This window comes from Lithobates pipiens, unplaced genomic scaffold, assembly GCF_037356315.1.
Source record: "Lithobates pipiens isolate NorthernLeopardFrog02 unplaced genomic scaffold, aLitPip1_a1.2 Scaffold_22, whole genome shotgun sequence".
Taxonomy (NCBI): domain Eukaryota; kingdom Metazoa; phylum Chordata; class Amphibia; order Anura; family Ranidae; genus Lithobates; species Lithobates pipiens.
In genome coordinates, this window is record NW_027507784.1 from 297,953,216 (window position 1) to 297,978,477 (window position 25,262).

At 44.1% G+C, this 25,262-nt stretch overlaps 1 protein-coding gene across 2 annotated transcripts in view; it reads right to left on the reverse strand.

Moving 5' to 3' along the window:
- Positions 1-257: 257 nt before the first annotated feature.
- Positions 258-25,262, reverse strand: part of AMDHD2 (amidohydrolase domain containing 2) — a 62,515-nt gene continuing 37,510 nt past the window's right edge. For both annotated transcript variants that reach the window (XM_077449215.1, XM_077449214.1), the window contains 5 exons: positions 22,130-22,274; positions 21,855-21,962; positions 18,727-18,795; positions 14,554-14,655; positions 258-632 (listed from right to left, as the gene is read on the reverse strand). In XM_077449215.1, the coding sequence (XP_077305341.1) occupies positions 547-632; positions 14,554-14,655; positions 18,727-18,795; positions 21,855-21,962; positions 22,130-22,274 (510 nt within the window). In that variant the 3' untranslated portion in view covers positions 258-546. The remainder of the gene's footprint in view (positions 633-14,553; positions 14,656-18,726; positions 18,796-21,854; positions 21,963-22,129; positions 22,275-25,262) is intronic.

A 25,262-nucleotide genomic window follows, 5' to 3' on the forward strand; every position in this document is an offset into this window, starting at 1 on the left:
TTTGTCAGTTAAAGTGGCACAGCGCCGTATCGCAAAAAACAGCCTGGTCATGAAGCAGCCAAAGCTTTCGAAGCTGAAGTGGTTAAGGTCCCTTTAGGATTTGTCACGATGTAGATTTAATGGGCAATTATAAATACATTTTTGCTTTGGTTTTCTGGGAGACGGAGAAGGCCACTCTTGGGAGAAATATTACTAGATTTTATAGAAGAGATATAAAAAGTTTAAAAAAGGTTCAACTCCCTATAGCAACCCAAAACTAATATTTCAGGTATATTTTATTGCTCTGTGATTATTACAGCATGCAAGCTGACTGTCTTTTCTCACAGATAACCATTGTCCTTTCTATCCACTGATCACAATAGCATAACAGAGAAGATCGATGGCTCTTTTCCATAGCTGGTACTTTGGCGACATCTTGTGGCTGCTATATGGTCATGCACAAAAGAATATAGAGTCGTCTCCTGATCAGCAGCCAGTAAATAAGGCACTGTAGCAGAAGGGTGGAAATAAAGCAGGTCCTCAGGTAAGTCCTCACACTGCCATATCTTATGTTAAAGCCGGAATCATCCATACAGCCTCTCCTGCTATGTAAGTTGCTTCCACATTCAAGCCATCATCCAGTAAAACAAAATCTGTGAAAAAAAAAAAAAAAAAAAAGATTAAAGAGTGCAAGAAAAGACAAGAAGAAAGAAAAGGCTAGCTGTACATTGGATGCTTGATGACATTATATTAGAGCTCAAAAACTAAAAAGGGTTAATTTCAGGGTACGAGAGAAATCAATCACCTAATCATTTATAGTCATGGATAGAGCAGTGAGGGGGTTAGAACCTCTGTCTGGTTTGTATGTCTGTGTCATTATTTTATTACACATAACTTAATTTCTGAACTTATTTGTTTTGGTTTCTTTGCATGTATGTATTGCATGGGTTGTTACCAACATATGGTGAATTTTTCATGTCAATAGCAATTTACCTAGAAAAATGGTACTGTGTTTAATACTTATTTTTCCCGCTGTAAATGCTGGAATTTTTATTAACTTTTTATGCTAGTAATGGCAGTGGTCAGCGACTTCAAGTGGGACTGTGATCGTGTGGTGGACAATCTGACACTCACTGACGCTGGGGGGAAATTACTAACTGCCACTGACATCACCAAATGACACCAATACAGTATACTGTCACTACACTAATGACACTGGCTGGGAAGTGGTTAACATCTAAGGCAATCAAGTGGTTAAATGTTTGCCTAACAATTGTGCTGTTTTTACTAAGCAATGTGTCGGTTTTTACTCCCTGCTTTGCAGGGAGAAAAAATAGGGTTTTTATAACAGCTTACCTGTAAAAATTCCTTTTCTTGGAGTACATCACGGGACACAGAGCCATAACTGTATTGGTTATATGGCACCTTTAGGTGATGGACATTGGCACACCCTAAACAGAAAGTTCAATTCCCCATATAACCCCTCCCCTTACTGTGAGCACCTCCGTTTTGTAGTAAAGCAATACAACTATAACCAGAAAGAGGGAAGGAGGACCTTTGTGTCCCGTGATGTACTCCAAGAAAATAATTTTACAGGTAAGCTGTTATAAAAATCCTATTTTCTTTATCATACATCACGGGACACAGAGCCACAGTAATTACTGTCTGGGATGCCCCAGAGCAATGCCACCCAAAGGGAAGAAGACACAACAACAGTAGGGTGCAATCACACATGAGGACCTATACTGCAGCCTGCAGCACACTGTGCCCAAAAGCGACATCGTCTTGCCTTTTTTGTTTTTGTTTTTGTTTTTTTTTAACAGAAAATTTTTTATTAGACAAATCAGCATTACATTGCAAAGTACAGTAAATCTGATATTACTCAGTTATAGAAAGGAAAAAAACACCTTCATCCAGTAATCATTCTTAAATGAATAATCCAGCAGTACAGATAACAGAAGTAGCCGTTACTCTATCAAAAAATCCCCAGCGGAACTTCACAGTCATCATACAGGTACCTGACATTTGCGCGAGCCCGTGGGAGGGGGGCTAGGGAGGTCAGGGTGGAAATGGTCGGGAGAGAGAGAACAGGGCGGCCAACTGGGGGGGGGGGGGGAATCCACCCCCATCTCAGTTCAACTCAAAGTTAGGGGGAGGGGGAACCAAGATCAGCAGACACGTCTATCCAGGAGGACCAAAATTTTATCAAATTTCCCTGGGCATTGTCTACTTTCATAGGTCAACTTATACAGGGGGAGCACCAGGTTCACTGATCTCCTCCACGAGGCAGGGGTAGGGGGGTCTTCGAGTTTCCATCTCAATAGAATCTTGCGTTTGGCATAATACAATGCAAAGGTAAGGCACAGTTTGCAGTACCTGTCCCCCTCAATGTCTGCCAAATGGCTCAATAGTAGGGTTTGAGGGTCGACCTGAAGGTTCGACCCGGTCACAGCATTTAGCGTAGAAACCACTTCCTCCCAGTAGGGCTGGATTTTGGGACATGACCAGACCATGTGCCAGAAAGTGCTCACCTCCTGTTTACATCTTTGACAATTAGGGTCCCTTTGGGGGTAAATACGCGCCAGCCTCTGCGGGGTGAAGTAGGCCCTATGCAGGAATTTAAATTGTATAAACCTGTCTTTCGCAGCTATCATTGATGGAATGTAAGAAGTCAGGCACTCCTCCCATTCCTCCTCCCCTAGGGACGGAATGTCCGAACTCCACTTCTCCCGGGATTTGGTCAAATTAGTGTCATGTTCCACCATGAGGTAAAGATATAAGGTCGACAGGGTTCTCCCCATCACCCTGGAAGTCAGTAGACGTTCAATGGAGTCAGATTCCAGAGTCAGAGGGGCAGGAAACTGAGCCCCAAAGACGTGCTTCAGTTGCCAATATCTGAACTGGAAAGAGATTGGAAGCTCATATGTACGTCTCAGTTCTTGGAAAGTCATTAGCCTTCCCTGATAAACTATGTGCTTTAAAGTGACGATTCCTCTTTTCGCCCACAGAGAAGGATGGCTGCCTCCAGGGTGACCGCCGGGTTCTGTGTGGGCTGGGAGAACCACCACCGAATTGTGACCAAAACGGCCGCCCAGTAGTAGATCTGAAAGTTTGGGAGCGCCAGGCCCCCCCCCCCGATAATGGCAGATATAGTATCTGCTTGGCTACCCTGGGGGGTCTCCCAGCCCAGACAAAGGATATCAACAGACTCTCCAGTCTCTGGAAAAAAGTCCTGGGGATGTGGATGGGGGTATTACGAAAGAAGTACAGGTACTAGGGGAGATAGATCATTTTTAACAAATTGACTCTGCCCACTGGGGATAAAGAGAGATCGCCATGCCGTGCACCTAGCCCCTAATTGTGTCATAAGTGGCTGTAGATTGTCCTCCAGATAGTTCTGAACTCTGCTACTGACCTTAATCCCCAGGTATATAAAACTTTCCACCCATTAAAGCTGTGGGTGAGGCACGCGAGGGGTCGAGGAGTGGAGTGGGAAAATAACCGATTTGTCCCAATTGATGCGGATGCCCGAGTACTGACCGAATCGATTAATCAGTTCCAGTGCAGTGCCTAAAGAAGACGATGCGTCCACTAAATAAAGCAGAGCGTCATCTGCATACAAGGACAGCTTTTCTTCGATGGGCCCTACTTGTATTCCCTTTATCCCAGTATCCGCTCTCAGCAAAATAGCCAAGGGCTCCATCGCGAGGGTGAATAAGGCTGGTGAGAGGGGGCACCCCTGTCTCGTACCCCGTGCCAGCTGAAACTGCCCGGAGAGACAGCCATTGGTACGGATTCTAGCAGAGGGGCTGTGGTACAGCATGCGGATCCAATTCGTAAATCCAGGGACAAACATGAAATCGCGAGAGCACCTCCCATAGGTAACCCCAATCGACAAATTCGAAAGCTTTCTCCGCGTCGAGCGAGGCCACTGCACCCATCTCCCCCCCGGCCGCTCTATCTATGTCTGATATTAATGTCTGTGCCTCTGCCCGGCATAAAGCCTGTTTGGTCACTATGGACAAGGGCCGTGATGACTAAGCTTAGTCTGTTGGCCAGAATTTTCGCGTCCACATTTAACAGTGATATAGGGCGGTATGACGAACACAAGGTGGAGTCTTTCTCCGGATTGGGGATCACCACTATGATCGCCTCGCTCATGGTGTCGGGAAGTTTATCAATATGTGACGACGCAGAGAATAGATGGTGGAGTCTGTCAGAGAGCTCCGTAGCGTAGTGCTTATAGAATTCCGCCGGGATTCCGTCTGGTCCCAGCATCTTACCTGCCTGCATAGATTTAAGCGCCTTGAGAATCTCCAGAACCGTGATAGGGGCGTCCAGCCTATTTCGGTACGTTTCCCCGAGGATTGGTATATCTATGTCGGCCAAGCAGGTCGTTAGCTCTTCCTTACTGTAATCCGACCTAGAGGTGTAGAGAGATGTATAAAACTCTGCAAAACAGTTATTAATCCCGTCTGGGGTGTGAATCAACTGACCGGATTTGTCCCCAATATGTGAAATGCTCAACCCCCCTGCCTGTTCCCTGGAGCCAGCATCCTCCCGACCTCTCCCCCTGCTCAAAAATCCGTGGGGACTGAGCCAGCATTCTCTTCTGGGTGAGAGAGGTACGGAGATCAACAGCCTCCCTGGTCAGGATTTGCAGTTGCAGATAATGTTGGGGGTCCCGAGTGCGGACAAAAAGAGCCTCTGCGCAGACCGCCTCTCCCTCAGCTCTTTTTAGTTCTGCTCTACGTTCCCTGAGTATTTTGACAATGATAGTCTGATAGTGCCCCCTCGTGGTAGCCTTAAAGGCATCCCACACTACCATGGGCTCAGCTGAACCTGCATTCTCCTCCCAATAGCGGTTCAATTCGGTCCCAAAAGGAGCATCCACAGCGGCATCTGAGATCCGGAACCTGGAAAGTCTCCATAGTCTAACCGCTGGTCCCAGGGAAAGATCCAATGTCAGAAACAGAGGTGCATGGTCCGATATTCCCCTGGGCAATATTTGTATGTCTACGACCCTTGGGAGGACTGGGCTCTGTGCAACAAAAAAAAGGAAATGCGGGAGAATGTTTTATGGGTGGCAGAGTGACATGTAAATGCCCGAGACCTGGGGTGTCTCCACCTCCAGACATCCGTCAGGCCATATGTGTCCGCCCAGGCAGCCAGCCCAGGTCCATGGTGTCCCCCCGGAGTCAGTCTGTCCATGTCTGGGTCAGGAACTAGATTAAAATCACCCAGGATAAGAGCATTATCAGAGGCAAACTCAGCCATCTTGCTAGTGATTTGGTTCAGCACCAGCAATGAGGCCGGCGGGGGCAAGTATAATCCCACAATGGTCCAGGTCATTGAGTAAATTGTCGCATGAATAATGACATACCTGCCATCCGGGCCAGATCCAGGAGCCGAAAGGGGAGGGACTTCAATACTAGGACACTTACCCCCCTGGCAAAACTAGAGTGGGTGGAGTGGTAATGGTACCCCACCCAGGGTTTTTTTAGGGAAAGAAGCCTACTGCCGATGAGGTGCGTCTCCTGGAGTACGCATATATGTGGGTTATAACTTTTAAGAAATTGGAACACCAGGGATCGCTTAACCGGGGAGTTCAATCCCCTGGTGTTCCAGGATACAATGTTAAGTGTAGACATGGATTCTGGGGGCAGTAGAAGGATCAGGATCATTGTGGAACCCGGCTCCCGGATTGGACCGCTGGACCCGGGACATACATATCCGAGGACAATGCAACACTGAAATATCAATAATTTTTAGTAAACAAGTACAACAAAACTAAAACAAACAGATAACCCCAATAACCATACATGAAAAAAGAAAAAGGGAAACAAAAATCCCTGGCCCCGTTAGGGGAACAGTCCTCACCCCCCACTCCACCCAACCCCCTTAAACTGAGGAGGGTATTCATCCCAAAGTGTATCAGCTCGCCGGCTGCAACTGGGGGTCCGTGCAGGAGGCAAGTTCCACCCCTCCCCCAGACATCCTGGGGGGGGTTTAGGTAACCAAGTGAGCGGCTCACTAGGCGTGAGGCAACCGCCTGCTCTATGGAGGAGGCTGACAGGGACATGGTTCTAGGAGGATAAAGAAAATCTGCAGTTTGTCCCATCAGTGAAAATGATGCAAAAAGGGGAAGAAGGAACATATGGTATGAGCCCCCATGCTCCAGGAGGGAGCAGGAAAGGGCAAAGAGGAGCGGCATGTCACAGCCTTCTCCCGACCGTATCTCAGGTCATCAACTTGAACTCCCGCTACCGGGGAGGTTGCTGCCAGCATTAGAGGTGAGCCCACCATCGGTGCAAACAGGGCACAACAGGTGCAACAAAGGCCGTGGGCATCCCAACAGTAGAATGGGTTGTGATCAATTCTGAAGAGGTATTTAGTAGATCAGCGGGCCGGCGCCAGCGAATCGATCCAGGCGGATGCCCCTCCGGGGTGTTAAAGAAGCGGGTCGTCTCTCCGTCCTGGACTCTTAGACGGGCCGGAAAAGGAACACTATAGCGGATGTTACGTGCTCTCAAAGCCGCTTTCACATAATCAAAGGATTTCCTGAGCTGAGTCTCCACCGAGTAGTCAGGGAAGATCATCAATCTGGCATTCTGATACCAAAGGTCGCCGACCGTTCTAGAAGCGTGGAGAACTTTATCTCGGTCTCTGAAATTAAGGAGGCGGATGATGAAGGTTCGCGGGGGGGGCTCCAGGAGGCCCCGGTTTAAGTGGTACGTGGTGTGCCCTTTCCACTGCGTAGTGAGGCAAGAAACGAGCATCAGGGAGGAGGTCCCGCAGCATGCCCTCCACAAAGCAGGTGGGGTTGTTCCCCTCAGCCCCCTCTGGGAGGCCGACAATGCGGAGATTATTGCGCTGGTTCCTATTCTCAGCATCTTCAACTCTGTATTCCAAGGCTTTAACGTTAGTTTGAAGGGTGCGAAGTGCAGCTCCATGTTCGGACACTGTCTTCAGTATTGCTCACCCTTTGCTCGGTCTCAGTAACCCTGGATCTGAGTTTGTCTATATCCTGTCTGATAAGACCCATATCCAACTGCACGGCTTCCATTTTGGCTGTTAGGGTGGTTTGACAAGTGGCAATGGCCACCATGACCTCCGCCAGCCAGGGAGGCCGGGACTCGGCCGGATCCATGGGGGCAGTCTGGGAAGCTCTATGGGCACTCCGTGTGGTACGGGTCTCCTCCTGGGGGACCAAGCCTGCCCGGGGGGGGGTCCTGCCCTCTGCAGACACCGCGCTCCGCTGCCCGGGCGGGGGCCGCCAGGAAAGGCCGTGGCTGCAGGCCTAAATCACCGTTGATGCCGCGGAGCGGCCGGGAGAGCGCCGCGCCTTCAATCCTCTCCCGCTGGGCCGCGGGGCTAACAGGCTCCAACCTCGGTCTCTGGAGGGGCTGAATATGGAGGAGGAAAGGCAATCCTGGATCCGGGTAAGTGTAGCAGAAGCGGAGCTCACAGTGCCATCCTGGCCACGCCCCCGTCTTGCCTTCTTACATCCACCTGATAGAATCTGGTGAATGTATGGACTGAAGACCAGGTTGTGGCCTTGCAGATTTGAGCCATGGAGGCTTGGTGATGCACTGCCCACAAAGCACTAACAACCCTGGTGGAGTGCACTTTGACCTGAAAAGGTGGAACCTTCCTCTTCAAGCCATACGCTTGAATAAATTACTTGCCTAATCCATTTGACAATAGTGGATTTTGATGCTGGCTGTCCTTTCCTAGGACCTTCCGGCAACACGAACAAAACATCTGTCTTCCGAATCTGAGCAGTCGCCTTCAAATAGATCTTGACCGCACTCACTACATCCAAAGAGTGTAGTCATTTTTCTTCCTTAGAACAGGGTTCTGTAAAAAATTAAGGTAAAACAATATCCTGGTTTAGGTGAAAACCTGAAACCACCTTTGGCAGAAAGCTAGGATGAGGATGCAATCTATCCTTGTGGACGATTAAATATGGCTCTTTACAAGAAAGAGCCGCCAGCTCCGATACCCTTCTTGCAGAAGAAATGGCTACCAGAAAAAATAGTTTCCTTGTCAAAAAGGACCAAAGAAACATGTCGTATTGGCTCAAAAGGCTGTTTCTGTAATGCCGACAGAACTAAATTCAAGTCCCAAAGGTTCAGTGGTGGTTTAACCGGAGGATTAAGCCATGTTACCCTCTGTATAAAGCTTCAGACCAAAGAATGCAAAGCCAGCGTACGTTGAAACAACACTGATAAGGCTGAGACCTGGCCCTTGATAGTACTCAAGGCCAGCTTCATCTCTAGCCCCAATTGCAGAAAGGCAAGAATTCTACCTATGACATACTTCCTAGGATGCCAACCCTTGGATTCACACCAAGAAACATATGCCTTCCAGACTCCATAATAAATGACTCTGGAAGCTGGCTTCCTTGCATTAATCAAGGTAGGTATCACTGAGTCTGAAAGCCCAGGATTCTTTAGAATGTGGGTTTCGATAGCCAAACTGTTAAATTCAGCATTTGCAAAATAGGATTGAACACTGGTCCCTGCGAAAGCAGGTCTGGATGTGGTGGTAGGGTCCATGGGTTTCCTACTGCCATCTTTACTATTTCTGCATACCAAGATCTCCTGGGCCATGTTGGGGCCACAAGAACTACTTACTTCCTTTCCCGCTTGATCCTGCAAAGAAGTTGAGGTAGCAGCAGAATAAGAGGGAACGCATAAATCAGTGGGAACTGATCCCACGGAGTCATCAACGCATCTCTTCCGCATGCGTGTGGATTCCTTGTTCTTGAAACAAAGTTGTCAACTTTGTTGTTGAACCTGGATGCAAGCAGATCTACATCCGGGATCTTCCATCGTTGGCATATAGCCAGGACAATGTCGGGGTGGAGGGACCATTCCCCTGGGAACTACTGCTGGCAATTTAGGTAGTCTGCCTGCCAGTTCTCTACCCCTGGAATAAAAATTGCTGAAATGCATGGCACATGTTCTTCTGCCCAGGTTAGGATATGGTTTACCTCTGCCTGGGCTGCCTGACTTCTGGTTTCCCCTTGGTGATCGATACAGTGGGGATCGAAAGTTTGGGCACCCCAGGTAAAAATGTGTATTAATGTGCATAACGAAGCCAAGGAAAGATGGAAAAATCTCCAAATGGCATGAAATTACAGATTAGACATTCTTATAATGTGTCAAAAAATGTAGATTTTATTTCCATCATTTACACTTTCAAAATTACAGAAAACAAAAAAATGGCGTCTGCAAAAGTTTGGGCACCCTGTAGAGTTAATATTTTGTACTGCCCCCTTTGGCAAGTATCACAGCTTGTAAACACTTTTTGTAGCCAACCAAGAGTCTTTCAATTCTTGTTTGAGGTATCTTTGCCCATTCTTCCTTACAAAAGTGTTCCAGTTCTTTGAGATTTCTGGGCTGTCTGTCACGCACTGCTCTTTTAAGGTCTATCCATAGATTTTCAATAATGTTGAGGTCAGGAGATTGTGAAGGCCATGGCAAAACCTTCAGTTTACGCCTCTTGATGTAATCCCCTGTGGATTTTGAGGTGTGTTTAGGATCATTATCCATTTGTAGAAGCCATCCTCTCTAACTTCAGCTTTTTCACAGATGGCATCAAGTTACCATCCAAAATTTGCTGAAATTTTATTGAATCAATTTTTCCTTCTACTCGTGAAATGTTCCCTGTGCCTCTGGCTGCAATACAACCCCAAAGCATGATTGATCCACCCCCATGCTTAACAGTTGGACAGAGGTTCTTTTCATTAAATTCTGTGCCCTTTCTTCTCCAAACGTACCTTTGCTCATTCCAGCCAAAAAGTTCTATTTTAACCTCATCGGTCCACAGAACTTGTTTCCAAAATGCTTCAGGCTTGTCTATATGTTCATTTGCAAAGTTCAAACGCTTATTTTTGTGGTGAGGACGTAGAAGAGGTTTTCTTCTGATGACTTCCATGAAGACCATATTTGTACAAGTATCTATTTATAGTGGAATAGTGTACCACAACTCCAGTGTCTGCCAGATCTTTCTGGAGGGATCGCACAGTCAAACAAAGGATTTGAATTGCTTTTCTCACAATCCTGCGAGCGGTTCTGTCTGATATTTTTCTTGGTCTTCCAGATCTTGCTTTAACGTCCACTGTTCCTGATGACTGCCATTTCTTAACTACATTCCGAACAGAGGATACTGACATCTGAAAACGCTTTTCTATCTTCTTATGGCTTTCTCCAGCTTTGTGAGCATCAATTATTTTCAGTTTCAGTTTTCTAGACAACTGCTTAGAAGAACCCATGGTGCTGATTGTTGGGGCAAGGTCAGATGAGTTTGGCCATTTAAAACCTTTGAGATTGACATCACCTGGTCTTTCCAGACGATGATTGAGAACAATCCATGACACTGGCAGTTCTCAGCTTTGCAAAGGGGGCAGTGCATGCTATAAATTATGCAGGGTGCCCAAACTTTTGCAGACGCCATTTTTTTGTTTTCTGTAATTTTGAAAGTGTAAATAATGGAAATAAAATCTAACTTTTTTTGACATATTATAAGAATGTCTAATCTGTAATTTGATGCCATTTGGATATTTTTCCATCTTTCCTTGGCTTCGTTATGCACATTAATACACATTTTTACCTGGGGTGCCCAAACTTTCGATCCCCACTGTATAAGCCACTGCTGTGGCATTGTCGGATTGAAACCTGACAAGAGAATTCTGCAACCTGAACGTCCAGGCCCTTAGGGCTAGACGCACTGGCCGAAGCTCTAGAATGTTGATGGGCAAGGTACTTTCGGTTCTGGACCATTTCCCTTGGACAGCGCTTCTTCCAGGACTGCTCCCCAACCTGAAAGGCTGGCATCTGTTACCACCTTCCAGGTAACTGGTAAGAAGGATTCCCCTTCTGCAGATCCTCCGATATCATCCAACTGAAGCTCTGGCACACTTTTGGCAACAAACGCATTGGAAAATCGAGTGTCTGAATCTTTTTGTTCCAGGCCGATAGGATACAGTTTTGCAGCAGTCTCGAATTAAACTGTGCATAGGGAACTGCTTCAAATGAAGCCACCATCTTCCCCAATAATCTCATACAAAGGTGAATGGAAGAACCTTTCTTTGCCCTGACCCTTTGGACCAGCTCCTTTATGGTGCTGATCTTTGTCTGGGGTAAAAACACCTTCTTTTGGGCTCTATCTATGTCCAGACCCAAGTACTCTAATCTTCTTACTGGCTTTAAAGAAGATTTCAATAGGTTGATGACCCAACCAAGGTATTCCAGGTAGTCGATTGTGGCGACTACACTTTGATTCAAGCGGACTAATGACCGGTCTATTAAGAGCAGGTCATCCAGGTATGCTATTATTGTTATACCTTGAGTCCTCAATTTGGCCAGAGGAAGGGCCAGAATTTTTGTAAACACCTAAGGTGCAGTAGTTAGACCAAAAAGCAAGGCTACAAACTGAAAATTACATTGTTTTACTTCGAAACGCAGATACTTCTGGTGAGCGGGGAAAATAGGTACATGCAGGTATGCATCCTTGATGTAGATTGATGCCAGAAGTTCTCCCCCTTGTAGGATGGAGACGATTGATTCCATGCGAAAAGAGCAAATCTTCAGGAACTGGTTTAGATCTTTGAGATCTAGAATGGGTTGGACATCCTCATTTGGCTTTGGTACCGTGAAAAGTTTTGAATAAAACCCTGACCCCTGGTCTTCCACGGGGACACCCATGATCACTTTTTGTGGCAAAAGTCGGTCTAACGATAGAAAGAGAGACTTCTTTTTCTCTGGAGCTTTGGGGACATTTGACCTGAGGAGACAGGAATCCTCGGAACTCTAGTTTGTAACCTAGAGCTATTGTGGAGACCACCCATCTGTCCTGAAATTCTTCATGCCATACCTTTGAGAACTGCAGAAGTCTTCCCCCCACTCAAGCGAGCGGGGGCACCCCTTCATAAAGAGGCTTTAGCATTCTGTCTTGCGGGTGTCTTCCCCCAGGACCTCTTTTGTCCCTGGGATTGACCCTGAGGTTTACCTCTTGAAGCTGATGGTGGAGACTGTCGCAACTGTCTGGAGGCTAATGCCCCTGGCCCTGGAGAAAGAGCCCGTTTAAATGACTTTTTCTTAACTGGCAAAAGGGTACTTTTCCCACTTGATATTCTTTGGATTTATTTGTACAAATCCTCCCCAAACATCTTTTCACCATGGAAAGGAAAACCAGCCAGGAGCTTTTTGCATGGCGCTTCGGCTGACCAACTTTTCAACCATAAAATTCTACGCATATGCACCAACCCAAGCGCAAGGCAAGAGGTTTAAAGAATAGAATCTCCAATTGCGTCAATTGCAAAGCACAAAGCCGCTGGCAGGTCAGCTAATTCCTGGGCCTGCTGTTCACGGACCACCTTGAGTACTTGTTTCAACTGGTCTCTCAAGGACCGACATACCCCAATTGCCCCCAATACAGGTTGAGCCACTGAACCTGCCAGGGAAAAAAATGTTTAACAGGAATTCCAATTTTTTTTTTTTATCAGTTGGATCCCTAAGTGCATTGTCAACCGGACAAGTCAAATTTTTATTCACAGAGGAATTAGCAGCGTCAATTGCTGGTATACTCCACATCTTCGTAATTTTTCCTCCATAGGCTAAAAAGTTTTCAACACTTTATGAGGGAGAAAATGCTTATCTGTGTGATCCCACTCAGAATACATAAGCTTTTCTAGTAAAGAATGGACAGGAAAGGCTTGCAAGGCTTGAGGAGGCTTCAATGAACCCAGACAGGAAGTGGGCTCTTCAACCAACTCCGTTAAGGGTAGCTTAAATGTGGAATGGACTATTTCAGTAAGAAAAAGCACCAGCAACTTCTCAGCATGTGAAGCTGAAGATGACCCTTCCCCACTTGATTCCTTGGAAGAGGAATCATCAGCCTGTTCACGGTCCCCTGAGGGGGATTCATCTTCCCCCTTCCACAGTTCCTCCATTTGGGGATCCTGGGTGGTAGAAGGGGACCTAATGCGTTTTCTTCCACTCTGTGAAGATGCGATTAAAGCCGCTAATCTCTCCTCTAAACCACTGATATTTGAGGAGAAAACCTGCTCAGTTACATAGACGGGCTGAAGTATCGGAAGCAATTGCAGACCCTGATGGCTCACTCTGACCAGCCTCCTAGTACATGATGGTGTTGCAGAGGGAGGGTCCTTAAAAGACTTATTTGTGGGGAGTAAAAAGACTTATTCGTGGGGACCTTTTTACGACGAAACGTACATCGGATGGCAGACGTGCTGACTTCATCGTGATACAGCGTAGGTTGGACAGGCGATTGCATGCCGGCCGGCATTTTCTATGGGCGTTTTTACTGCTATGTAAGTGTATTTCTTTAGTTTTATTAAATTTGTTATACGGAATTATGCTATGGTGAGTCTTCTTTCCATTTCCCTGGAATGCCGAGTATTGCCTTTCTGCTTCACGTGCTGCTGTTGACTGTCCCGGCCTGTTTCATTCAATAAGGGAGCCTACTGTGATCATCGTCTGACGAGGTGCTGTGGAGATTGACTATGGGCATGAAATCGCTTGCCTTTTGGTAAGCGCATATTTGTGTGGTGGTGGTCACGATCCTAGGTGTATTTTGGTTGCACTGAAGATTGAACACTTTGTATTTTTACTTTATTTTTACATTATTATTACACTCATCACCAATTTTTTATTATTATCACTAATATATATTTTTTACATTTCATTTTTATTGCTACTATTAATCTAATATTTTTTATTTTTACATGAATTCTTATGAAATTTAGGTATTTATTAAGTTTTCACTGGACTATTTTTCATTTATTGGACTGTTTTATCACTTCACTGGGATTTTTCGAATTTCATTATTAACACTTGTTATTTATCATTCTTTTTATAAATGATGGTATGTTTGATTTATTAGAGGGGTAGATCAACTTTTTCTCACTACTGTTGCAATCAATTAATCACTCATAGGTGTTTATATTTAATTTTATTTACAGTATTTATGTATGTGCGCAGCTTTTTTCCTTTTATCTTATTGTGTTTACGTGTATCTTGTAAAACTGAGCTGCAGCGATTTTTAGTTGTACTAGTGTAGATTTAGGTTTAGCGCGGTATTTATTTTTCTTTTTTACTTATTTAAAAATAAATAAATCAGCACTGATTTATTTAAAAAAAAAAGTAATGCACTCACATTTCAGTAGGAACAAACACTATGAGTATGCACAGCACTGCTTCAGGACCGGCTGGTGTGCGTGATGATGTCACAGAGCAGCTCCACCCAACACGTTTCCTCCAAACAGGCGTCCTCAGGAAAGGAGACTCCTCTTGATATAACTTTTGGACTTTGTGGCATTTATGCTTTATATGAATTACTTGCAATATTTATATTGTATTTTTATATATGATTGCATTTAAAAAGGGACATGCACACTTCACTTCTTATTGTTTTATTTACTTGTTTATGTCCTGTATTCAGACATTTGTGAGTGCTGCAGTTATAATCTTTTCTTTTTCATATGTTCTATATCTATCATCTCCCCATCTGGTAGGACCGTGTTGATTTGTGTCACTACCATACCTGCATCTGCTCCAAAATCCAAAGTCCCCTTGCGGTTCTGTAGGCCCAGGAGTTGTGCTGGATGAAGAGAGGCGGCTTCTAGTGCTTCCTCCACTGTACAACCTGGCAGAAAACACATGCTCAGTAAATCACTATCATACTATGACCAAGGTACAAAATTGTTAGCATTACTGGCAGACAAAAGTGTCCGGCAATCTTGTGAGTTTGGAAACATAACCAATTACACAGCTAAAGTTGGCCATATTCATATATAAAAAAGTTATTGGTCAAGCAAGGTAGGCCGGCTCACTTTCATCCCAGGGCCGGTTACTGGACCCATTCTGCCACACTGGAATTCAACCTTCCAAGACAAAAAGGACCACACACGATCAAGGCATAGAGCCCATTTATTCAAGCTAAGTGATCACAAACAACAGTGTGACATGAAGTGCCTTGAGGAATTTCACAAGGACTACACATTTATAAGGACCTTATGATGAAGCAATCCTTGTGAAGCATGTTGTCCCTTCATGTCATACCATTGCTTGTAAGCATTAAAAGTACATGTGAACTAACTATGAGATTTACTTTGCTAAAGCACCACACATAATAGACCACTGGAGTTTTAAGAATACTTTTTTCACCTTTTGTTTTTTTTTTAGGTCCATTGTTGTCTACCAGCACAGCTGATCTCCTGTGAATAAGGTCCTTGTTCAGGTAATCCCTGTTATGGGATGACAACGCTCTGTCTCCCAATTGTGTTGTTACCCTGTACCATTTGCTTCCAATGGAGACTATAAAGAGGGCTATACACTGCTCAAAACTCGGACAGACCAGCAGGGACTGGCTGAATTTTGATCAGTGCATGGGCTTCCCCACTTAACAAAAGTCGAAGGGACATGTTGAAAAATTTTGGTTGATTACCAGCTGAAGCGACTACAGGTGGTTGAACTGCGGTTTTATCCCCCCCCTCCCCTCAAGCCTGACAGGGCTGCGGTTGCAACAATTTTAACTTGGGCTGCAGAGTTTGACAAGCGGCACTGCCTGTAAAAATTTTGATCAATCAGTGAGCCGAATGCTTGTTATCACTGATGCAGAGCAGTCCTGCAATGTAAAATTGCCATTTTGCAAGTAAAAAAAAATAAAATAAAATAAAAGGAAAGGAAATGAAAAAAATAAATAAACAAAACAATGAAACAGGTGGCAGTAGCACCTCCTGAATGATTACCAGCTTGCTGCTGCTATACTGCCCTCTGGAAAACAATCCGTTGTGGGACAACAATAGCAATTGGTGCCAGTGTGCAATAGCCCTAATTTTTTTTTTGTTCAGCCAAAACAAAACAGTGTATACACAGCCTAGGCAAACCTGCTGGCACTCATTACACAGGCATAGTCCACCATTGTTGTTACCATCAGTAAACCCACCTTGAGCGCTGATGGGCTGGTGGACTTCCTGTCTGCATGCACCCCAGTGGGCCAAGCTGGGGTGCATGCAGACAGGAAGTGGCTGCTAAGAGGCTACATAGTAGATAAGCAGAGCTGAAATGCACCCAAGGTTAAAAAAAAAATAAAAAAAAATAAAGATCTGAAAACAGTATTTCTAAAAAGGAAAAAACAAATATGGCAACTGAACTCAATACACAGTGCTTTAGCAAACTGAATCCGTTTAATTAGGGGTTACATCCAGTAATTAAGTAATTAAACATGCCTGATGCTTTAAATGAGACTAATTTAAAAAATAGTCAGTGTGTAAATTCCTAAGCGGAAGGTGTACATCTTCACCTTTCATTTGCACTCATCAGTCATTTGGAAAAGGAAATCCTGGAATTCAGCTGTCAAGTAACCCAAAGCCAACAGGAAGAGTTAAACAAGAGCAGATGGATACACGGGTCACCATGGACAGCCTGCCTCTGGCATTTAAAACCCCCAGCTGTCAATAGAGGATTAATTTAACCCCAGCACTACAATCAATACTCAGAATGTAACAATGAATGCAGACAATAGTCATGGTGCATAGGAGTGGACACAGTTCATGTCATTTATTGACGTACAAATATGGCCCATGCACTAGTACTATCTATATGTGGACCTCAATTATCAGTGCATCGGAAGAAAGAAGAGAAGAGTTATGCGAGTTGCCAATAATGACAAGATTTAGACTTCATTTTTAGTGCACATTTCAAAAAATCACAGGAAGAATGGGCAATATCTAAGCAGCATCTGCCAGAACTATTTGTAGTCCCTCCTTAGCAACGACATCCTTTTCCTGTTGCTAGGCATTTTAGACCATCAAAGGGAGCAGAGGGTTGGTTGCTAGAGCAAAAACATAGACAGTTCCTCAGCGTGACATTTCATATGAAACAACTACTAAACCCATTTGCTTGCTAAAGGAGAATTATACCTTTAAAAAAAAAAAAAGTTATAAATGTATCCATTTATCAAAAAAAAAAAACAGCAAAAAATGTGCATTTTAGATTTTTGCATTGTAGCCTACCAAGCATTGCAACCATGATAAGTGTCTCACAGGTGCAATGCCCTGGCTCTTGCAGGCTCTCCCTTAACATGTTATGCTACTTTCACACTGAGGCGCTTTACAGGCACTACAGCGCTAAAAATAGCACCAGTAATGTGTCTGTCCTGTGTCTCCAGTGTGTAAGCCCGAGGGCTTTCACACTGGAGCGGTGCACTTGCAGGACGGTACAAATACTCCTGCAAGTCGCATCTTTGGAGCGCTGTAGGAGCGGTGTATTCACCGCTCCTAAAGCGCCCCTTCACATTGAAAACAATGGGGCAGTACCGCTAGACCGCCGGCATAGCGCCGCTGCAGTGGCACTATGTGGGTGGTTTTAACCCTTTTTCGGCCGCTAGCGGGGGTTAAAACCGCTCCGGGCGAACAGCGCTGCTAAAACAACGGTAAAGTGGGCTAAATATAGTGCCGCTTTACCGCCGACTCCCACAACGCTCCAATCTGAAAGTAGCCTTACTAAACCCACAACAGTAAAATCAGTCTGTATATGCAGTAAAGCATGCTTGTTATACTCACTGTGGAACTAAGGGGTTAATCCTCTGCATTGTATAAAAAGGCTGTTTGATCCTGTCTTCTCTGACCCTGCCCTCCTTCCACTGTCCCCAATCCATCTCCTGATAGAACAGCGGCTTGGGGCACTCTGCACATGCTCAGTTTGGTGTGTATTGCTAAAGAGTGTTTTTTTTTTTTTGGAGGGTGCATGTGATCAGCACAGGGCCAATCAGCACTGTCTAGAAAGAGGGTCAGGGGTCATGCAGCATCATAGGACAGTCAGAGGAGAATAAAATCTCCTCCTACAAGCTTTAACCAAAACACTAATAGAAGTCACATGACATATATATGTATTGTATATTGAGATATATTGTTGATGAGAAAGGGTATTTAGCAGTTTATATTTACCAAAACATTTGCATATCCATGTTCGGTGTACTGTGGGAGACCAGATATAGTGAATGCAGGGTCCTGGGTTTAATAACCCTTTAAAGTGGGGTGCCCCCTAAAAAAAAAAATAAAAAAAAAAAAAAAAAAAAAAAAAAAACCTGTAAAAGTCAGCAGCTACAAATACTGCAACTGCTGACTTTTAATAATCGGACACTTACCAGTCCCAGGGTCCAGCGATGTGGGGAATGAAGCCCCCCCTCGTTCCCCACTCCACTTGCGGCGCCGGCATTCTTACTGTGGGCAACAGGCTGTGGCTTCACAGCCGGGCACCCACTGCGAATGCGTGAGCGGTGCAGGGTGCCATGATACGCCGCACAGTCATCTGGGACATGTGACAGGTCCCAGATGACTGTGCGGCGCGAGGGGAAGTGATGTCACCAGCCCGGGCAATGAAGAAGGCAGACTATGAGGGACCCCTAGCAACAGGCATTTAGAGGCGAGTAAAAAAACTTTTTTTCCAATTATTTTTTTTCATTTTTTTTTTATTAATTATAAGATTTTTTTTTTTTTGGTGGCAACATCACTTTAAGCTTTAGACCTGGGGGAAATATCAACAGACTACAAGTGCAGGGTGCACTTAGTTTGTTACTTTTCAGTTAAAAAAAAAGTCGCAATGGAGAAGTTACTGCACGTGTTTGCTGAATTGAAGCCATGTATGTGCAATGTACGTGCACGAACACCACTGAAAAATCTAAACCAGGTACTGGAATACTGATGTCACTAACCTGTGGCTTCATGAAAGTGCCTTACACACATGTCCATTGTAGCAATGCTGCCTGCCAGCGTATGTGTGCCTGTATAGCAGAATGAAAAAATAAAATAAAAAATCTTATAATCTAATAAGTCTGTAAAATGCCATTCTAATAATAGTGAATACAAACAGTGGAAATAGGGGGGGTGATTTACTAAAACTGGTGCACACAGGATCTGGTGCAGCTACCCTGTTTCCCTGAAAATAAGGCCTAGCGTGATTTTCGGTGATGGCTGCAATATAAGCCCTACCCCCCAAATAAGCCCTAGTTAAAGTCCTTATAGGTCTTATTTTCAAGGTAGGGCTTATTTTCCGGGGAAACAGGGTAGGGCTTATATTGCAGCCATCAACGACAATCAAGCTAGGTCTTATTTTCGGGGAAACAGGGTATGTATAGTAATCAATCAGCTTCTAACTTTAGCATGTTCAATTAAGTTTAGACAATAAAACCTAGAAGCTGATTGGTTACCATGCACAGCTGCACCAGATTCTGTGTGCACCAGTTTTAGTACATATCTCCCAGTGTTCTTAAACATCAATGCCCACAGTGCTGGATTACCAAATAGGCAGAGTAGGCACCGGCCTATGGGTCCTATGCCATTTAAAGACCTTGCAACAACAGATCAAAAAAATATTGATTTGATCTTGAAAGAAATTTACACTTTCCTAACTAGTTTACAAAAGTAAAAAAAAAAAAAATCAATTCAAAGAAACCAAAAACTTTAGAATAAAGTCTCTATAGAGAAACTAATGCATTAATGTACCCAATAACAATCTAAAGTACATAAACATCAGGTTTACATTACAGTGTGCTTTGTGATCGTAAGCCCCACCTCGGCCATTCAAGAGGTTAATGCTTCTTTTTGTGAAAAAAAAAAAAAAAAAAAAAGGATAATGCTGCCGGGAGGTGAGGCAGGGCTTAAGACAGGGCTGGACTGGGACAAAAATTTGGCCCTGGACTTAATCCAGACCGGCCCACTTTAATTTTGCAAACAAGCACAAAAACAGTATATAAAACTATGCGTAATTGTGCATAAAAACATAAGTAGCATAACATAAGGAGTCCTCACTAACCTCTTTTATTATTTCACTTACTCTCCTCTGTATTTTTCTCATCTTTCTCACATCACTGCGTGAAGTTGAGGGCAAGCCGTGAAGCCACTACTTTGTCACTGAAACCGGCCCACTGAGCCATCGGCCCACCGGGAAACTCCCTGTAGTCTCAATGGCCAGTACATGCCTGGCTTAAGATCACATGACCGCCATAATTGGATGTCATGGCGGTCACATGATACAAAAACTTCTAATTGCAAGGAGCGATCGGGAACTTTAAGTTACAGGTGGGCTCGGGCGTATTCATGATCACACCTGCCTGATCCCGCCAGGAAGCCGACACTGCTCGCGGCTAATCACAGGCAGTGGGACATTTCCCAATCTGTGCAGCTGTATATCAGGAAATATCTCACTGCCTGTGATTAGCAGTGTGCAGTGTCGGCTTCCTAGGGGGATTGGGCAGATGGGATCCCGAACACACCCGAACCCATTCCTACTTTCAGTTAGGTGATGGTAAGCGTGCCAAGAGCGCACGTGCTCTCAGCACGGGTGTATTGGCAGCAATTCACGGAAATACGTGAGCCATAGCCGCCAAGGACTAGGTGTGGAGAGACCGCATATATGAGTACAGCTAACGCCAAGGGGTTAAGCGCTCATCTTCATTCAGCTGTCAGTTTGTAAAACAAATTTGGTGCAACCTGCGTACCTGTACTGTAGGATAGCGAAGCTCATCTCCATTTAGTGTACAACATGCACCCTACTTTGTACAATGTCTCACTAGAGCATACACACGAGAAACCACCAGAGATCTGCGAGGGGGTCTAAAGCTTTCGACTGCCTAGGGGCCTCCACAGGGTTTTATCCAGCACTGAATGGCCAGAATAATTTTTTCTATCTTTGCGATAAATAGCTTTCACTAGTAATAACTATTTATTCCAGTTGGTGGTCTTTAGTAGTTCTAGGCAATAAACGGCTGCAGTTTTGAGAGTATGCTGGAAGAAAGCCAACACCACAGTAAATTGCGGTGTGGAGAGCCAACTAATGTCAACACGTTTCTGCCTGCTCAGCCTTATGTGCAAATGCAACTAAAGCGAGAAACGTGTTAACATTTGCTGACTGTCCACACCGCTGTTCAATAAAGCAGATGTTTTTACTGCAATTTACTGTGGTGCCGGATTTCTTCATGCATACAGTTTTCAAGTGGCTTCAGCAACCCATGCCAGAGCACCGGTATCCCAGCGGTGGAGGATTATTGGGGAGGTTGTAGCACTGTATTGCTTACTTACAGTTTGGACAGTGGCCTGGCAACCAGATCTTTTCCACTGAATACCAGTGGCCCAGTTATAGCCTCCAAGAAAGAAGTAGTATCATTCTAAAGAAACCTGTCATCCTGTCAAACCTGACAACACCACCCTGCATCTCCACCTTGTCCAATCAGAAAATGGTTGGCATTCATTGAGAAAATGCAAAGCATTCTCCAAATGATGCCCATGTAGTAGGGTTTCCACCTCATCCCTTTAAACCTGAATACATATTAATTACACAGGGTCTGTAGCTGATTAAGGTGGTAATTAAACTTGGTGCCTTATCTGCATTAAATTAGCCTCAGAACCTGTGTATTTAATACGTGTTTGGATTTAAAGGGGTGAGGTGGCAACCCTACCACGTAGACCAGCTGTCCTATGTTAACAATGCAGCAGACCAGCCACTTGGCACAGGACACATAAGCTAGTGGAGATCACTGGAGTAGCAGGTGCCTACTACAGTGCTTTCTAGATTCTAGAAGGGATGCATGGGTATGGTACTTTGGTTCAAGCTAGACCAATGTAACCATGTAAAAAAAAAGCCATGCCTGGTGCCTACATGACAGTAAGAAGCAAAATCTCTTAAATAATGCAAAAAATTAGCAAAAAAAGTATAATTTTAACTATTCTCCTCCCTAATCTTAAATGCGAAAAAGATAATACTTGACTTTATAAACAATAAAACAGGACCCCAAGAGATTCCACATACGTATACAAAGAGTCCAGTTTCAAGTAATCTACTCACCAGCCACATAGGCATTTAACCCATCAATGAGGATTTCCTGCTGGCCCAGAGTGTGTTTACCAGGTCCTAGACCCATGGCTGTTATGGCATCTGTCACCAGAACCAGGCCTGCAATACAGAAGATACATACAATGTGCGTCTCTACGTGGAAATAGATCCCATGTATAAGAAAGGAGAGGTGTTGCTGCTTCAAAGTAATCTCATTGTTGCATTGGGCTGGCTGTTGGTGATGATGCAGAACCAATTTCCTTCCAATCTAATCACAACACACTCACCATTGGGGTGTGCGCGGTGTGCAATTCTCAGTGCAGCAGGGTTTGTGTGTATTCCATCTGCAATCATCCCATAATATACTGTCCTCCCAGCTGGAATTCGATCACTGGTCAACAGCCCCACAATGCCGGGATCGCGGTGGTGGAACTAGAAGGAAGTTTTCATGATTATAACAAAGCAGGTCATTCATGAATGAGATCAGCAAATTGCTTAATATAAGACATCCTCTTATTGAGGTGTGTATCCACTTATAAATAACTATTTTAACACCCCCCACCCCCTCCTGTATGATCTCATCACCCCGATTGCTAGAAAAATCTTTGTAATAGTCACTCTCCAGCAGGTGCCAGCTCCCAATCACTACCACTAAAGCAAGTCACATGGTCACTGCAAGGGGGAAGTGATCTGTATACTGATTGGTTGGCTTTAGCTGAGTGTCACCCTTGAGACTGATGTTGTGATGCTGCAGGTGTGTTCAGGAGGCATAAGCTAGAGTTGCTAAAATGTACAGTGCCTTGAAAAAGTATTCATACCCCTTGACATTTCCACATTTGGTCATATTACAACCAAAAACATAAATGGATTTTATTGGGATTTTATGTGATAGACCAACACAAAGTGGCACATAATTGTGAAGTGGAAGGAAAAAGATAAATGGTTTTCAATTTTTTTTATAAATAAATATGTGAAAAGTGTGGTGTGCATTTGTATTCAGCCCCCTGAGTCAATTTTTTAGAACCAACTTTCGCTGCAATTACAGCTCCAAGTCTTTTTGGGGATGTCTCTACCAGCTTTGTACAGCTTGAGAGTAACATTTTTTTCCCATTCTTCTTTGCAAAATAGCTCAAGCTCTGTTAGATTGCACAGAGAGCGTCTGTGAAAAGGAATGTTCAAGTCTTGCCCAGATTCTCAGTCGCATTTAGGTCTGGACCATGAAACATGAATATGCTTTGAACTAAACCATTCCATTGTAGTTCTGGCTGTATGTTTAGGGTCATTGTTCTGCTGGAAGGTGAACCTCCGCCCCAGTCTCAAGTCTTTTGCAGAATCTAACATGTTTTCTTTGCCCTGTATTTGGCTTCATCCATCTTCCCATCAACTCTGACCAGCTTCCCTGTCCCTACTGAAGAAAAGCATCCCCAAAGCATGATGCTGTCACCACCATGTTTTACGGTGGAGATGGTGTGTTCAGGATGATGTGTAGTGTTAGTTTTCTGCCACACATAGCGTTTTGCTTTTAGGCCAATTTTGATCTCATCTGACCAGAGCACCTTCTTCCACACGTTTGCTGTGTCCCCCACATGGCTTCTTGCAAACTGCAAACTGGACTTCTTATGGCTTTCTTTCAACAATGACTTTCTTCCTGCCACTCTTCCATAAAGCCCATACTTGTGGAGAGCACGACTAATAATTTTCCTGTGGACAGATTCTCCAACCTGAGCTGTGGATCTCTGCAGCTCTTCCAGAGTTACCATGGGCCTCTTGGCCGGTTCTCTGATGAATGCTCTCCTTGCCCGGCCTGTCAATTTAGGTGGACGGCCATGTCTTGATAGGTTTGCAGTTGTGCCATAAGCTTTACATTTTCGGATGATGGATTGAACAGTGCTCCGTGAGATGTTCAAAGCTTGGGATTTTTTTTTATAACCTAAGCCTGCTTTAAACTTCTCTACAACTTTATCTCTGACCTGTCTGGTGTGTTCCTTGGCCTTCATGATGCTGTTTGTTCACTAAGGTTCTTTAACAAACCTCTAAGGGCTGCACAGAACAGCTGTATTTATACTGAGATTAAATTACACACAGGTGGATATTATTTACCAATTAGGAGACTTCTGAAGGCAATTGGTTTCACTAGATTTTAGTTAGGGATATCAGAGTAAAGGGGGCTAAATATAAATGCATGCCACACTTTTCAGATATTTGTAAAAAAAAATTAATATAAATGAAAACCATTTATCATTTTCCTTCCACTTCACAATTATGTGCCACTTTGTGTTGGTCCATCACAAAAAATCCCAATAAAATAAACTTACATATTTGGTTGTAACATGACAAAATGTGGAAAATGTCAAGGGGTATGAATACTTTTTCAAGGTACTAAGATACACTCAGCTTTTTTTATCAGCTTATGTGATAGGACAGCAGACAGAAGGGGGGTTACAGGTTAAACTGGCCATACACAGCAAATTGTATCCAGAACCCGATGAACTGGATGAAATCTGTTCAGTGGATAGCAGTGTTGACCACCCCCTGCCCAACATCCCTCGACTGATCAGAGGTATCCAGGTGGAAAAGTGTCAGCTGACGAGGCCCTGCATCCAAATTAGATGCAGGCACTATTTGGATATTTTGAAGGCTGGAGACACCTGCTGTCAAAATACAATAGCTACAGTGGGAGCTTTTTCTATCCGGACTGTGGATGCAGGAATCTGTTGGATTTTTTTTCTGTTCAGCATGTAGGCTAAACTAAAAAAAATCTATATGTGTATGGCGGCTTTAAAAAGGCTGTTAACCACTTCAGCCCCGGACCAATTATCAGCCTAAGGACCAGAGATCTTTTTACAATTTCACACTGCACTGCTTTAACTGGTAATTGCAGGGTCATGCAATGTTGTACCCAAACAAAATTTGCGTCCTTTTCTTCCCACAAATAGAGCTTTCTTTTGATAGTATTTGATTGCCTCTGCGATTTTTTTTTTTTTGCGATATAAATGGAAAAAGACTGAATATTTCGAGAAAAAAATATATTTTCTAATTTTTGTTATAAGAAAAATCCAATAAACTCAATTTTAGTGATACATTTAGGGCAAAATTTATTCAGCCACATGTCTTTAGTAAAAAAAAAAATGTCGATAAGCGTATATTTATTGGTTTGCGCAAAAGTTATAGCGTCTACAAACTAGAGTACATTTTCTGGAATTTACACAGCTTTTAATTTACGACTGCCTATCTCATTTCTTGAGGTGCTAAAATGGCAGGGCAGTACAAATCCCCCCCAAATGACCCCATTTTGGAAAGTAGACACCTCAAGGAAATTACTGAGGGGCATGTTGAGCCCATTGAATATTTTTTTTTTTTGTCCCAAGTGATTGAATAATGACACAAAAAAAAAAAAAAAAAAGTTTACTAAAAGTTGTC